Below are 16,515 nucleotides of genomic sequence, written 5' to 3'. Positions count from 1 at the left end.
GATACGATCTAATATGGCCGCCGTGCGGCCATTTTGTTACGATTTTTTTCATGTACAGAGCCATAACTCAGGCATATCTCAACCGATTTTATTCAAACTTAGTACAAGGACATTGACCAATGTCATACATATTCACGTTGATTTGTTTTGTGATACGATCCAATATGGCCGCTAGGCGGCCATTTTATGACGATTTTTTCATGTACAGAGCCATTACTCAGGCATGTTTCAACTGATTTTATTCAAAGTTGGTACAAGGACATTGACCAATGTCATAGATATGCACGTCAATTTTCATGTGATACGATCCAATATGGCTGCCGTGCGGCCATTTTGTTACGATTTTTTCATGTACAGAGCCATAACTCAGGCATATCTCAACGGATTTTATTCAAACTTGGTACAAGGACATTGACCTATGTCATACATATGCACATCGATTTGTTTTGTGATACGATCCAATATGGCCGACATGTGGCCATTTTATTACGATTTTTTCATGTCCTGAACTACAACTCAGACATGTATCAAGCGAATTTATTCAAAAGTATTTTTATCACAGACCTAATGAAGAGGACTCTATCCTCTCTGAGGACATGTAATCAAAGTACCCATTAACAAGAGGGGACTGTGTCATCAAGGTTGTGTTGTTTATATTTTATGATGGAAAAGCACATGTGTAAGTTACATTTTATTGATGAAAAAGCAGCAGCAGTGTATGATGAAGCTGTATGCCAATTCAGAATAAGATAGGATTTATTATATTTTAAATTGTTTGATCTTTTACTAGAGGGTCTTTATACAGTGAAATCCTCAGTTAAGTGTTCGCATTGCACACAAGGGGTCTGAGATTCTCAATATCTGCATTTGTCAATGTAGTTTTGCATATTAGAATACAAAATATTTCATACACAGAGATTTTCAGACTGGAGAACTGAAAGAACTTGAAGTCATACATTTATCTCCGCTATAAAGTCCCCAAGTTGTACATGTTAATCAGTAATTTATTTGTATGAAAACATAATATTATGTATTTTTCTGTTGATAGATACGTGTTTTACCCATTGGACTTATACAATGACAGTGCACAATATGCATTGACGTACTTCAAAAAACAGTTCCTGTATGATGAAGTGGAGGCGGAAGTGAGTATCTATATCAATTGTACCTATAAAACACAAATTTCACATAAGCTAATTGGTTTTGCCAAACACTTTCTGCAAATGTGTAATGTAGAAAATTTTCAGATGCAAAGGAGTTAATCTTATGTATCTATTGAGTTGAAACAGGAGGACTGAATGTCCCCCTTTACACTTCATTCTTTATTTAGTGGCACACTCACTTGTTTAGCTAAGAGGGATAGTGAAGCCAAACAAAAGGACATGTTGCTCCAAACAACAAGTTTCCCATTATAAATCCACACCTTCTATGACCACACGTGATAATAAAGGTGGTGGGAACCGAAAAGTAGTAAGGGATGCAGCTCATTCAAAGGAAGCCAATCCCAATCAAAGTTCAAAACTGGTCAGCAGAATTAGGTAGCAAGCCGTATTCTACACCCAAAGGTAAAGGGAGTGGAACCTTGGGGCAGCTCTCCTGACTACCTAGAAGACAACACAACTTTCCCAGCACTGCCACAAGAGCATATTCCAGTAGGAGGAAGATGGCATTTCACCAATCAGTGGGAATCACCAACAGCATCTATCAGTGATCAGAAATGGCTACAAGCTAGATTTTCATCAGCCTGTACCACAATCCTTTCTTCTTTATGCACAAGCATCACGTCAGCATCAAAATCGAGAGGCACTCCAAGTAACAATAGAGTCTCTCCTTGCAAAAAAGAGCAGTCAGGAGGGTAGATCCCCATCCAAACCATGCATATCAGGCTTCTACAATCATTTCTTCCTGGTTCCCAAAAAGTCTGGAGGGTGGAAACTGATTCTCAATATAACTGCTCTGAATCGGTTCATGATATCATCCTTCCAAATGGAGACTCCCAAAAACATTTTAGCTGCAATGCATCCAAGGGAGTGGCCCATATCTATAGTCCTAGTATAGGACGTCTACTTCCACATATATATCCATCCATGAGTCATGTTACCATATCTTCAGTTTGTTGTGGAGAATCATGTGTACGAGTACACTGCTGTCCAATTCAGCCTAGCCACAGCACCAGTAATCTTCAATTGAGTAATGCAGGCTCTGGTGGCATTTTTATACCAATGATTGATTGGGTTGCATTCTTATCTAGATGACTGATTAATACGGAGACTGAATCGTGTAATATAATAGCTCGTCGAACCTGATTACTTTTTACCTAGATTGGACTGATTCCCAACCCTGAAAAGTCATGTACGACCCATAGCCAAGACATGGTGTTCATAGGCATTCGTTTTTTGACAGGCATAGGGATGTCTGCTCAACACAAGAGAGAGTGGACAGACTACTAACTCGATCCAAACAATCTGGTCAAATTAAGCACTGCAGTAACTGCCAGAGCACTTCTTATTTTGTTAGGAATGATTACTTCTATGATAGACATCTTCCCAATGGCAACTCTCTGCCATCGGCCAGTGCAGCTTTACATTCTAGCCCTATATGGCATCCAAATCTGCACTCTCTACAATGCCTGATTCCGTTGACACCAGCCCTCAGATATTGCCTGATATGGTGGCAGGAGGAATGCAATCTTCTTGCAGGAATGCAGTTAGCAATTGCCCCTCCAGATCTTTTTCTGTTCACGGTCCCCACCATCGGTTTGGGGCACATCTGGACAAATATCAAGCTGCCGATCTGTGGAATGCACAAACCCATCATATCAACTCTTCCAGTCACTCTTGATGGCAGTCATGTTTGCCTTGATAGTGAAGCAGTTTTGTTAAAATGCCGTTCCAGTACTGCATTTTGGGGAAGAACGGGAACGAATCATATTGCAGTTCTTAGAGAACAGCAAAGTTGCACCTAATATATGTCCAACTTTATCGATATTAAGGTTATATTTCAACGGACGACGTTTGACATTCACCACGATGTTCAACAGCCCACTACCAAATTTTGTGGAGCCTTTATTGTATTAGTTCTGCGAGGCAGGGCTGTGTGTCACATTATAAAACTTTAGTTTCCCTTACCGAAAATTATTTCTACTGCAAATTTGCCGTAAGTTTGCTGCAAATATGCAGCAAGCATATAGCTTGCAGGAAGGAGTTGCAGAAGTTTGCAGGTACATGTGACCCTCCTGCAAACCCTTAAGTCAGTTTGCAGCAAATTTGCGGTAAACGACTAAGTTGCTGCAAATTTGCGGCAAACCAGATTATTGCTGCAAATATGCAGCAACACATGATTGACATATTTCCCACTATTTCATTACCAGGGAGTACACACTACACACTGAGTACTGTTGCACTTCGTGACCAGTCATGTGTAAGCAACATAAAATTGATCTTTCATTTATATTTTATGTTCATTTATTTCATAACAGACAATCCACTTTTTAAATTATAATAACTGGTAATGCTAGATAATGAACAGCTTCAGTTATGCTGGTGAAGCATTGCATGGATATAGAGTGCATCTATAGTATATACTGTAGTGACATAATGTAATAAAAGTGCCCTTTGACAATCTGGTTGGGTAAATTATGGTTGGATCGAAAACTGAATTTTTAGGGAAACAAATTTTTGAAACAGGGACTTGTCTGTCTTGCAAGTTACACCCTGTATTTTCTGCGAATGATACCAAAATGCAAACAGTTTGGAACGAAATGTGCGTTTGATGATGGTCTGTAAGGACACGTCGTAGACTTTTGTTACTGCAAATCTGTACAGTAATGTTTCCGCTACTACCTCCAAGCAGAGTAGTGGCTGTGCTCCAAGCTATTCATCCCATCAATATAGTACATGTATACGGTACGTACAATCATGGTCCCATCGATGCCGCTGACAAAATCTCGCCTTCTGATAACATGGGTCGAGGTAAAAGGCTTTTGTCTATGTTTTCAGCGTTAGAGTTATATTGCCGAGCACAAATTTTAGGTTTAGGATTACACTCCATCCCTAGTCGCTGTACGAAAATTCAAAGCGCCGCTTCACCAACGTCCAACACGTCCTGGGTATCAGCTGCAAGCAGCCGACATGTTTACACTCTCCGGTCACGGTTCATCAAGGTCAGTTCGCGCATTGATATTGATTCTTCGTGCTGAAAGAATTTTTACTCTCTTTTTAGTCTTTCTATGATAAAAATAACAATTTTCATTGAACTAGTAAATTAAATGCTATATTAAGTATGAAATATAACGGATTGGTGCAGATGTAGAGTCAATTCCAGCATTTTAAAACAGGACTACATTATCAATCGCGTAATGATTTATAGATCGCACTTCCGTTATCGTCATGAGGCTGATCGGCGCGAAGTTAGATTTTAGTACCATCGGCCATGGTGTCGGCTGCGTACTTGTGAGCAGGGAGTTTTCTAGTGGACAATTTCGTGATCTTTCTATGGAATCGCCAGCCAAATGATATCACATAGTTGCAAAAACGTGTATACAGTACCAGGGACAGGCGGATATGGCAAGCCAAACGTTGCAATATTCTAGAAAAAGTACTTTCTTTTTATACAAAACATTTTCTTTGTGCAAACACCTATTTTCGTTTTGTGAATATGCATTTTCTTTGTGTTATAACCTATTTTCTTTGCATGAAAACCTATTTTCTTTGTGTAAAATCCATTTTCTTTGTCTAAAAACCCATTTTGTTCGTGTGAAAACCTATTTTCTTTATGCAAAAAAAAACATTTTCTTTTTAAAAAAAACATTTTCTTTTCGTACAAAACATTTTCTTTTGTACAGACCTATTTTCTTTTTGTACAAACCTATTTTCTTGTTGCACAGCCTTCATTCATGTTGCAAAACGTATTTTTTTGTTGCACAACCTTCATTCATGTTGCAGAGCCCATCCTAGTATTCCAAAGCGACCATTCGTATTGGTCACGTGTCACATCTGTTTGTGCTCGTTCAACTCACGTTTCTCTTTAAAATGTGTTATCTTTATTTGAAATTGCGATTGAAATCTTTTTCAGTCTCCTTAATATCCTCATAAAAAAAATTTCAAGTCCCCTCATCTGCATGTATATGGTCAGAATTTTTCAAGTCGCCTCAAATTATCATCTAGCCGTATATTTATTAGGGATGTACGCCCAGACAAAATAAACATTTGCGCAGTTCCGCTCGCATGCTCGACACCGCCTGATATCAGCAGTTTGTACAGCCATATTCCTATGGCAAGTGTAAATTGATTCATTTTCGAATGCATTAGTGGACTTTTGGATTTATCAATCTAGGCTGACCAGAGTTACTCTAACACTGGCCAGGTCAATGACACCTGAAGAGCACACAAGAGAGAGTAGGCAAACTGTGAATTCCTGGCTACATTTTGCCAAATTATGAAAATACTGAGCACAGGGACCTACCAAGTGACCGATTTTTTTTCAAAAGTACCAGACATGTATGACTGAGATGCTACTTAAAAAAGTTGTATGAAATCGACAATACTGGAAGGTTAAAATAGTACATCAAATTAACGATTTCATCTCTGAAATTTTGGATGTGATAATGGCAAATTTGGTAAAAATGATTCCATTTAGTCACACATCTTTTCATTTAAATTAAAGTCTTTACTTTTCAAAGTTTTACTTTTGTCATTGTACGATGAGAATGTGAAACTTTCATTCACAGCATGAACTTGCAATGAATGGTTTTATATAGGCCTATTGCTTTACGTGAATTCATGAAAAACAATTACTTTTCATCGTAAATTTGTAAAAAGTCAAGCATGGTGACCCATCTTTTTCTTTAGTATTTTATTATTCTAGTATGCCAGAATTCAAAAATCCTTGATAAATAAGGACCCAGTCAAAGTCGTCATAAAGTATCGTCCAGTTGGAATACTTAGACGATACTAGATGATAGTATCGGATAGTATCGATATTAATCATAAATCGTATTATGTAACGAGTTCTAAGCGGTCATATTAAACTATACTAGACTCTAAGATCGATATTTTCTAGCATCGATACATATCAAATATCGTATAGATGTGCAATGTCGCACTGCCCTCGCGCTAGGTACGCTGGCGCTTAGATCGTGGGGTGAAGCAAGTCTACTGTAGGTGGGAGTGACCATACGCGTCATTCTCCAAAGCGGTGTCGCTCGATCATGTGACCTGGTAAAAAACTATATCCGCAGATTAAAACAGTTAATACGAATAGGGGACAATTAATTACTCAATAAGTTGAAAAATATTCATTTAAAAGTCAAAAACAAAGATTCTAAGCGACTGGTGGGCTAATCTACTCGTGGCATCTGCAAATAAGGGACTGGTCAGTTTCTTCAGCCTGGGGGGGGGGCCACTCTGTTTTTGACTTTGGTGATAGGGGGGTCACCATGTTTTTGAAATGCCCAATAGGGGGGTCAGTGTGTTTTTGAATTTTGACATCGGCTCATCATTGCCTAAAATGCTAGTGTCAGCCACAAATTTCATCATTCAGTTGTATTTTTCGTCGCGCCCTTCGGGCGCGTAACTTTATTAATCAGTCATATTTTTCAGCACGCCTAACTTTAACATATCAAGCATACATATATCAGACATTTATATATCAGACATTTTTCAGCATTAATATATCAGACATTTTTCAGCATGCCCTTCGGGTGCATGACTTTAATATACAAGGCATATATATCAGAGATATCAGGATGTTTCATATTTTTCGGCGCGCCCTTCGGGCGCCATACTTTAATAAATCAGAGATATCTTTATGTTTCTTAAGTGAAAGTGTACCATTATGAAATCTGCATTTCATATGAAAAGGATGACAAATTCCTGATACTTTTCTGTTCTCTCTATGAGAATTCAGTATGAGAAAGCAACATGCACAAATATTTCATAATATATATTTGATACAGTGACTTATTTTAGAGATAGAAAAATGACAAGATATCTTTCCTTCTCATTGATGCAATTATTTTCCTTTGTTTCACAGGTTTTCTGTAGAAAGATGCTTTTATGAACAAAATAACAGTCAAAAAAAGCAGTTTTTGTCATTATTAGCTGTGCTTTTATGGTTTCAATGTTACAAGAAAAGGTCCTCTCAGACACTGTACACATCAAATTTGGCTAAAAAAGCTCTCTATGGCTCCTCAGGAGATTTAATTGCATGGTTGGCAAGTTTTAACACCCATCAAAGTTTTTGATTCACTGCTTTTTCCTCTTTGATATTAATGATTGACATCCATTTCTGTACAACAGTTCAGGACATCTGGTTAAGCATAGAAAGTGTGATATATTCACAGCTCATTCAAAATACAGCTCATTCAAAATGTACTGTATTCAGACTTTAAGATTGACACTTTGAAATTCCTATCTTACAACTGACATGTCAACAATGTCATTAAAACATAGAATGACTATATAAAATATAAATATATGTAAAATGTAAAATATAATATATATATATATATATATATATATATATATATATATATATATATATATATATATATATATATATATATATATATATATATATATATAATATATATATATATATATATATATATATATATATATATATATATATGTAGATGAAAGTCCGGAGCTGGACCTATAGCTCTAGTTCAACTATTGAGCACTCTGCCAGTCCGATGAAGACATCAATCTACGTCCTGCTCGTATGTATATATATATGTATGTATATATATGTATATATATATATATATATATATATATATATATATATATATATATATATATATATATATATATATATATATAATATATCCACCTTTTGTTTTACCTATGTCGCGCGCCGGGGGGGGGGGGTCACCCTGTTTTCGAAATTTGGAATAGGGGGGTCACCCTGTTTTCAAAATTTGGAATAGGGGGGGTCAGCCACTTTTTGACGTCAGCAAAAGATAATCCACCGCCCCCCCCCCGGCCGAAGAAACTGACCAGTTCCTAACCTTTGACCAGTGCACATTTCACTAGAGCGCCATCTTTATTCGAAGGTTATGTGAACAATACAACATGAATGAAGGTTATGCAACAAGAAAATACGTTTTGCAACATGAATGGAGGTTTTGAAATAAGAAAATAGGTTTTTCGACATGAATGAAGGTTGTGCAAAAGAAAATAGGTTTGTACAAAAAGAAAATATGTTTGTACAAAAAGAAAATGTTTTGTACAAAAATAAAATACGTTTGACAAAAAGAAAATGCTTTTTACGAAAAGAAAATTTTTTTTAGCAAAAAATGTTTTTTTACACAAGGAAAAATAAGTTTTTATACAAAGAAAATGGATTTTACAAAACGAAAATAGGTTTTTATGCAAGGAAAATAGATTTTTACACAAAGAAAATGGACCATTACAAAAAGAAAATGGTTTCCTACACAAAGAAAATGTTTTATGCAAAAAGAAAATAGGTTTTCAAGAATATTGCAACGTTTGGCTTGCCATAGGCGGAGTTCTAAATTTGTGAACGAGAGCGGCAGTAAAGATGCCGACTATATTTTCTGAGTACGGTATTTACACACAGCACGGTGAGACCTGCAACCGGACCGGGAATCCAGCGTCTGCTAGCCGTTCAGAAATGTAAGTCAATGTACCGTTCGTCTGTACATCGATCGCTATAATTATGTTCTGTAATCGTTGTATTGCAATCTTTACCTAGAGATAAATTTTCGTTGAGGACTGATTCATACTGAATTCACTTCCGTTTCACAACAGTTACGTACAGTAAGTGCTGAGATTTTTGCAGATTGTCGCGCCGTCGTGTATGTAAACAACATACGGCGAGTTGTCCGCTGTTGGACATTTTAATCATTATTAATTTAATTTCGATCATGAATATTTATGCATTTTCTGCTTCAATTTTTCAACTTGATTTTGTCTCATTTTCAAATAATTATCGATTTCTTTCATGAAATTTACAATGTTTGGTCAAACGGTAAAGACTTACACTCTTCCCTGAACGATTTATATTTTTCAGAATCCATTGCTGGTACACTAAAGGGGACAAGAAATTCAGAGAACAGAAAGCCAAATCGCAGCCTTTGACAGTAATGTAAATGTTACATGAAACTTCTCAAGTCAAAAGAAAATCTTGACATGATCATGACACTTATGTGGCATGAAATGAACATGGCATATAAAATAAATTGTACCACAATTGAATTTAACCTTTTTTTCTCTGTCATCTTTTTGTTTATAATAACTTAATTTGCTGACCATTGTTTCTCTTGAAACTGGTATTTCAGAGTTTAGTTGGATAAATAATATTTATATATTGGCGGACTGTGGACAGCACAAGATGTGTTTTATCCAACTAAACTCTGAAATACCAGTATCACGAGAAATAATGGTCAGCGCAAATAAAGTAATTGCTGTATGGAGTTTGCGGCAAATTTTCGGTAACATTCAAATTAATTTGCCGCAAGTTTGCTGCAATGATTGTGCCGCAAATTTGCTGCAAAGAGTTTGCAGCAACGTTGCGGCAGGGAGTTTGCTGCATATTTGCAGCAAGTTCACAAGAAACCTAATTTGCATCTGAAAAATGAACCACCCGCATATTTGCGGCAAATAGTTTGCTGCAAATTTACTGCAAAGCTTGCGGCAAATTTGCAGTAACAGTTTGCGGGAGGCCTAAAATTTCGGTAAGGGTTACCACGGTTCTTAGATGGTTGTAATTTCCTTTTCAAATTTTGTTGCCTTATGCACTCGGGCAATTCCCTTGGCTCCGATTAAAAATGTCATGGTGGCCAAAATGAAATGTGGTGGTGGTTTTATCGTCTTATTATTCAAAGCGCTTCTGAAAAATACTTATTACATAAATCAAAACTGCTTAATATTTAATCACTAAAAATAAAATCAGAACAAGTGACAAGTTGATTCTCGGAGCATACGTTTCAATGTTCATCCCTCCATATAAAATAGTAAATTGTACTATTTCGCTACTTTGAACGATCCTGTCAAAAATAAGTGCACTTCTACACTATCATACCATGCCAGCTCATTTCAAACATGTGGTAGTCAGACAGCTAACCACACTATGTCAACTGGCTTTATGAAGTTAGCGGTCACTTGAGGAGCAGGAGGAAGCCTGGGGATTTTTCTTTGCCAGGAATGAATTGGAGCTGTGAAGGTGATTGAGCACGGACATTTTGGTGCAACTTGTTGGACTGTTTATAGGTCAGTGCTGAGCTTCCAGCGACGCGACATTGGTCAACTTGACATTGGATCAGCCTCAAGTGGCCCAAGAGTGACGACCGAGCGTGCTGGACGTACCTTACGCCGGGCATAAATGACTCTAGGCCTTCCTGTCTATACAATGTATGGCTAGTACATAAATGCAAACAATCCTTTTCAGGACCAACAAATTTTCCAAAAAGAAAACTACCGAATCAAATGTGTTTGCATGTATGTATTATACACAGTATGTGCGTTTGTACCTTTCGGTATGCTCCAAGTATTTGTTTGGTTTTTTCTTGCTGAACAATCAGTGCTACGTAAAAAGTAAACAACGTATCAATAATGACTCATTTCCGATTTGCATATCACGTCAATCACACAGATTCAAACTGAACATTGAACGTTATACTGGCAATAATATCGGCAAATATTTTATCCTTTTCTGGTTCTGGACATAATTTCAAATTTCATTTCATCAGAAACCAAGGACATTGTGCTCAAAATACTTACACATATCCCTATCCCTCAATTTCGAAGAAAAAAATTAATCGGTAGATTTCTAAATTTACAGCTTTTATTGACGACTTCCTTAGTGTACCTAGTACATTTGAATATCCCATCATTATGACCACTCTCGTAGGTTCTCGCGCTTTATGGGAGTTGGGGCTTTAAAGCACTCTGCCATGCAATGTTAATATAATTTAGGTTTGTTAGTGTAAATTCTGTTATTTATTTAAAGCAGAAGAATTTTTGACAAAATCTTTAATAAAGTTGTCATTTTGTATTTACATTCAGTGTTTCTCTATATCTTTTCAGGTGAATCTCTGTTTTGATCAGTTTGTGTACAAATTGAGTGAGCAGATCTTTGCTTACTACAAACAACAAGCTGGTTGCATGCTACTAAATAAGGGATTTCAGCAAGAATGTCAGAAGTTACTGGCAAATTTTCCTCAATTTTCAAACCTGCTTAATGTGCCTGGACAGCATCAATTGTCAAATCGCTATGAATCCCTTATGAAGCAGCGAAATGTACAGGTAAGGTAAATGCTTGTCAAAAGCAATCCTCTATCTTGGAAATGTTTAGCGAATAGTGGAGCTGCATATTCACAACACCTCTGTAGGAGAGGAGGGGGAGGGGAAATTCAAAAAAGTTCCAAGATTTTTCAAATACACCCTAACAAACTCACAATGTGTTCAAGTCCTCCTTTTACACATTTTAAATGTCATTACAATTAATTCATTTTCGTGATGGTTTCATGTATTGTGTGTAAAACGGGGTCCAATATATGCATGGTCACCCATTCATTCAGTATCTTTCAACATATCAAACAAAATATCAGTGGTATTTTGTATCACACAAAATTCATGAAAAAATGGGCGACTTTGTCCCTTTAAGACACTTTTAATTGCTCAAAATAGATATTCCATTACAAAAAATTATTGATGGACCGCATCGAAAAATCTTTCCAGTAGTAGCATACAGATGCATTCTAACTGACCGTAAAATAAAAAAAAGCGAGCCATATACCACCAAAGAGAATGAAAAACAGCTCTCAGACAGCAAGAGGTTTCAGGTTCTGTATCAAGTTAGATCGTTCACACATGCGCGGGGATAAGATCGGCAAGGCATAAAAACAGCACTACACCCGAAACATTTGCACAAGCTGAATGACTCGCTCACCACACATTCCGATAGCATTTAACTATGACAAACATCCAGCAAGACTCTCACACCTATGTAACACATCTCCTCATCTGTCAGGCTGGTCAAGTTCATGTAGCAGCCTGGACAAACTGCTGATAATGTGGTCACTAACTCACTCGATGTCGTCCATGTTCAAAATAGCTTCAGTGCCACTACGTATTTTGGACTCCCTAACAAAGTGATGAATAACTTGATGTAAAATGACACTTTCAAATTTTGAAAGTGGCATTCGACTATTTGTAACCGCATTTGACCACTCGTAAACTTGTTTTCGCTAGCTAGTGTCCTAGGGGACCTCTATGAGTTAGTCAAAAAGGAGTTCCAAAAGTGAGATTCGAAGGATGAAAATGGGATATACGACTCCAAAATGGGAGTTACTAAAAATGGGCCGGGAAGTTTGAAAGATGAAAATGGGATATACAAATCCACAATGGGGAGTATGAATCCGAAATGTTGAGTTCAAAAGTTGAAAATTGCGCTTACGAATCCAAAATGGGTAGTATGAATCCAAAATGTTTAGTTCGAAAGTTGAAAATTGTGTTTACAAATCCAAAATGGGTAGTACAAATCCAAAATGTGAGTTCAAAAGTTGAAAATTGTGTTTACGAATCCAAAATGGGGAGTATGAATTCAAAATGTAATTTAGAAAGTTGAAAATTGTGTTTACGAATCCAAAATGGGGAGTACAATCCAAAATGTTGAGTTCAAATATTGGCCTTGATTACGCATTATAGTTGCAACAGTTGCCAACTATTTCATACTTCAATGGACAGCTCATCAAAATTTCTTCAAATGCATTTGACTATGAATACCACAAGCTCAAGGTCCATAATAGCTATTAAATATTGTGTATACACCCACGTGTATAACCAAATGTGAGCACAGTGTCATTGACGCTATTTTTGAAATATGGACCCTGTTCTGTGTACAGAAGATTATATCTGCTTCTCAGTTCAATGACTGATCCATGCGTACTGATCATGAAGAATCATGGGTAGTCTCACTTACTTTGGAGAGCCATATTTACTAATTCTTAAACTGATTTCAACATAAATTGGCACAAGGGAAAAGAATAAGAAAGTACAGATAATTAGTTAATGTGATATGATCCAATAATTGTCTACGTGGCAGCCATTTTGCTTTTATTTTTGTCAGGTTGGAGCCAATGCTCAGATATGACAAGACTAATTTGTTTCAACCTTGGCACAATGACAAGGTACTATGACAATGTAAACCTGTGCTTACCAGTGACACATTCTAAGTGCTGCATTACTTTACTTAAATTCAATGATATACAATTTTATAAGTACAGAAGGGAACTATGTCATTTACTGTGAGTTTGTAAAGGATTGACATGATTCAGATTTTAATTGATAATGGAATTTTCATGTTGAAATTTTTTGGAACAGGTTTCTTAATTTGGTCGAAATGTTATTGTGCCTATTATATGGCTGTGAAATTCAACAAATAACTTCTTAGGAATGTCCTTATTATTAAGTCATTTAACCACTATAAATTTGCTCCTGTCCATGAATGTAAGTATCATGATCACTTCCATAGCATTTAGCCTTAGAAATTACAAGTTTGCCCACTTCTTCATCACAAAATTATTATAGGCTAATACCACAATCAGTAGTATGACTATCCTAAATAACAGAATGCATGTCTGCATGTCGGTCATTCTGCACAGTCAGTGGGAGGCGCTATTTATCAAATTTTTCTGCAGCTATGTTTTGCTTCTTCTAATATCATTTTTGAGTGCTATATGGTGATTCTATTGTTGCTTTTAGCAAAAACCAATATTGGTTCTATATTGGCCACTAGGTTGTTGTTTATTATGCATGCTTCAATTTTATCAGTATTTTCTTTGACCAAACCTCAAGGACTGACTTGCACATTGATTCTTTCCCTGTAGTTATTGGGGAGGTCTGTTGACTTCAACAAGTTGATTACACAGAGAATTCAAGGGTCCATCCAAAGATCATTAGACCTCGCCATTTCAAAGTTCGAGAGTTCAGACATTACATTCATCATAGTAAGTACTGAATACTTCTCAAATATTTTTCTAAAAGTAACCCTTTGACCTTAAGGTCAAACCAACTAATATGATCACCTTCTGCTTGTCTTGTAAAGTAGTGTCGCAGCCAGGATGTGCCCTTACGACAATGTCCCCTAATCGATCTGTTGTCTGGCATTCTAGCATACTGTGTTGGGTGTAGTCTGCAAGTACTATCTAATAATGGCAATGACCTTTGTTTTGCATGATTATTTTTAGGATTTCACTTCCGTACTTTCGGAACTATGACTAGATGTAATTAAAAGACTAAAGCAGCACTTGATACTATAACTTGCTCGAGTACCTCAAAGCTCTCCGATTGGCGGCAGATACGGTATACAAGCTGCTACTTTTAATTGCCTAATATTATAGCTTAGAGAAGCAGTCCTGGTAGCTTGAATTTTTGTTTGTTAAACAAATTTATTACAAAATATACAAAATCTAATTAAGAACTGATGCACGTTGTCCACAAATCTGCAAAATGTCCCCAAAAATAAACGGTATACACAAATATCTAAAAACTATAACTTGTCTGAAAATTGGTTGAAAGAAGGAAAATCTCCAAAATTATCTTCCTTAATTAATTGAGTCCTTCAGACAGGCGGTTTATTGGATTTGTAAAAATTTACATTTTCCCTTTTTTTCTTGAAACCTAACAATGAAAATAAATATAACTGCAACCAGCATTATGACAGCTGGCCCAAGCAGTTAGGCCAAAAATATGATTTGTTTCTTGTCAATGCCATTTGGAAAAAGTGATTATAGTTCTATTTCTTGGAAAAAAATTTATTTGTCCCCACGGACACCGTCCGGGGGGACTTATAGGTTTGGTCATGTCCGTGCGTGTGTGCGTGCGTGCGTCCGTCCGTCCGTTCACGCAGATATCTCAGAGATGCCAGGAGCGATTTCATTCAAACTTGGTGCAAGGATTACTTCAGATGTCATACATATGCACATTGATTTGTTTTGTGATACGATCCAATATGGCCGCCAGGCGGCCATTTTATTACGATTTTTTCATGTACAAAGCCATAACTCAGACATGTTTCAACCGATTTTATTCAAACTTGGTACAAGGACATTGACCTATGTCATACATATGCACATTGATTTGTTTTGTGATACGATCCAATATGGCCGCCGGGCGGCCATTTTATTACGATTTTTTCATGTACAGAGCCATAACTCAGACATGTTTCAACCGATTTTATTCAAAGTTGGTACAAGGACATTGACCAATGTCATACATATGCATGTTGATTTGTTTTGTGATACAATCCAATATGGCTGCCAGGCGGCCATTTTATTACGATATTTTCATGTACAGAGCCATAACTCAGACATGTTTCAACCGATTTTATTCAAAGTTGGTGCAAGGACATTGACCAGTGTCATAGATATGCACGTTAATTTGTTTTGTGATACAATCCAATATGGCTGCATTGCGGCCATTTTGTTACAATTTTTTCATGTACAGAGCCATAACTCAGGCATATCTCAACTGATTTTATTCAAAGTTGGTACAAGGACATTGACCTATGTCATACATATGCACATTGATATGTTTTTTGATACGATCCAATATGGCCACCAGGTGGCCATTTTATTACGATTTTTTCATAAACAGAGTCATAACTCAGACATATCCACCACTATCATTCAAAGTTGGTACAAGGACATTGACCCATTTCAGATATATGCTCGTCAATTTGTTTCATGTCATTTAGCAGTATCATGTCAATTATTGAAGTTTCATAATTAGGCTGATTGTCAAGAAATACTGCATCAAATTTCATGAAACTTTGTACGGATGTTAAGCTCACATTCCATAACAGTGAAAAAGACATGTATCAATGTCGTTTAATTAATTTGTAATTGCATATGTAATGAACTTTCCTAATTAGAGTGATATATCCACAAATACAACGTCAAATTTGATGAAACTTGATACAGATGTTGATCTCATAGTGTTGTAAATACTGCATCAAACTTTATGAAATATGGTACCGGTGATTATCTGTTAGTGTTAGGTTAGTAGGCAAAAATGTTTTGCAACATCCTGTCGATTAATTCCTAGTTGACTCATTTAATGACCTTTAGGATAGTGGCCTACATTGGTTTTATGTTTTCATCAGCATGGAACTCATTCTTGGCCATTGAGCGCCATCTGTATCAAAGTATTTTTATCACAGACCTAATTAATGAAGAGGATTCTATCCTCTCTGAGGACTTGTAATCAAAGTATCAACTAACAAGTGGGGACTGTGTCATCAACGATGACTTGTTTTGTTTACAACACATTCATATGTTAAAAAAATTTATTCACATATAATTTTAGTATTAGAATATTCTGTTCACTTTTGCTTCATTCTTTGCAATGGTCTCAACATATCCTTCATTTTATATTTGCAAATATAAATTAGCTTTATTACAGTCTTCCACTCATGGTCATTTTCAAACAATTTGCCAAAAACAACTGTTTAAGATTTTACATTTGCAATTACCCTTTGGGAAAGGGA

At 36.4% G+C, this 16,515-nt stretch overlaps 1 protein-coding gene across 1 annotated transcript in view; it reads left to right on the top strand.

Annotated features, from left to right (window-relative positions):
• Positions 1-16,515, top strand: part of LOC139120874 (cytoplasmic FMR1-interacting protein 2-like) — a 393,869-nt gene that overhangs the window by 272,212 nt on the left and 105,142 nt on the right. The window contains exons 17-19 of the mRNA XM_070685497.1: positions 1,049-1,145; positions 11,052-11,270; positions 13,856-13,975. Coding sequence (XP_070541598.1) covers positions 1,049-1,145; positions 11,052-11,270; positions 13,856-13,975 — 436 coding nt within the window. The remainder of the gene's footprint in view (positions 1-1,048; positions 1,146-11,051; positions 11,271-13,855; positions 13,976-16,515) is intronic.

The sequence above is a fragment of the Ptychodera flava genome, chromosome 20 (genome assembly GCF_041260155.1).
Source record: "Ptychodera flava strain L36383 chromosome 20, AS_Pfla_20210202, whole genome shotgun sequence".
NCBI classification, from domain to species: domain Eukaryota; kingdom Metazoa; phylum Hemichordata; class Enteropneusta; family Ptychoderidae; genus Ptychodera; species Ptychodera flava.
The sequence above is the reverse complement of the archived record's forward strand: the minus strand, read 5'-3'. Positions and strand labels throughout refer to the sequence as shown.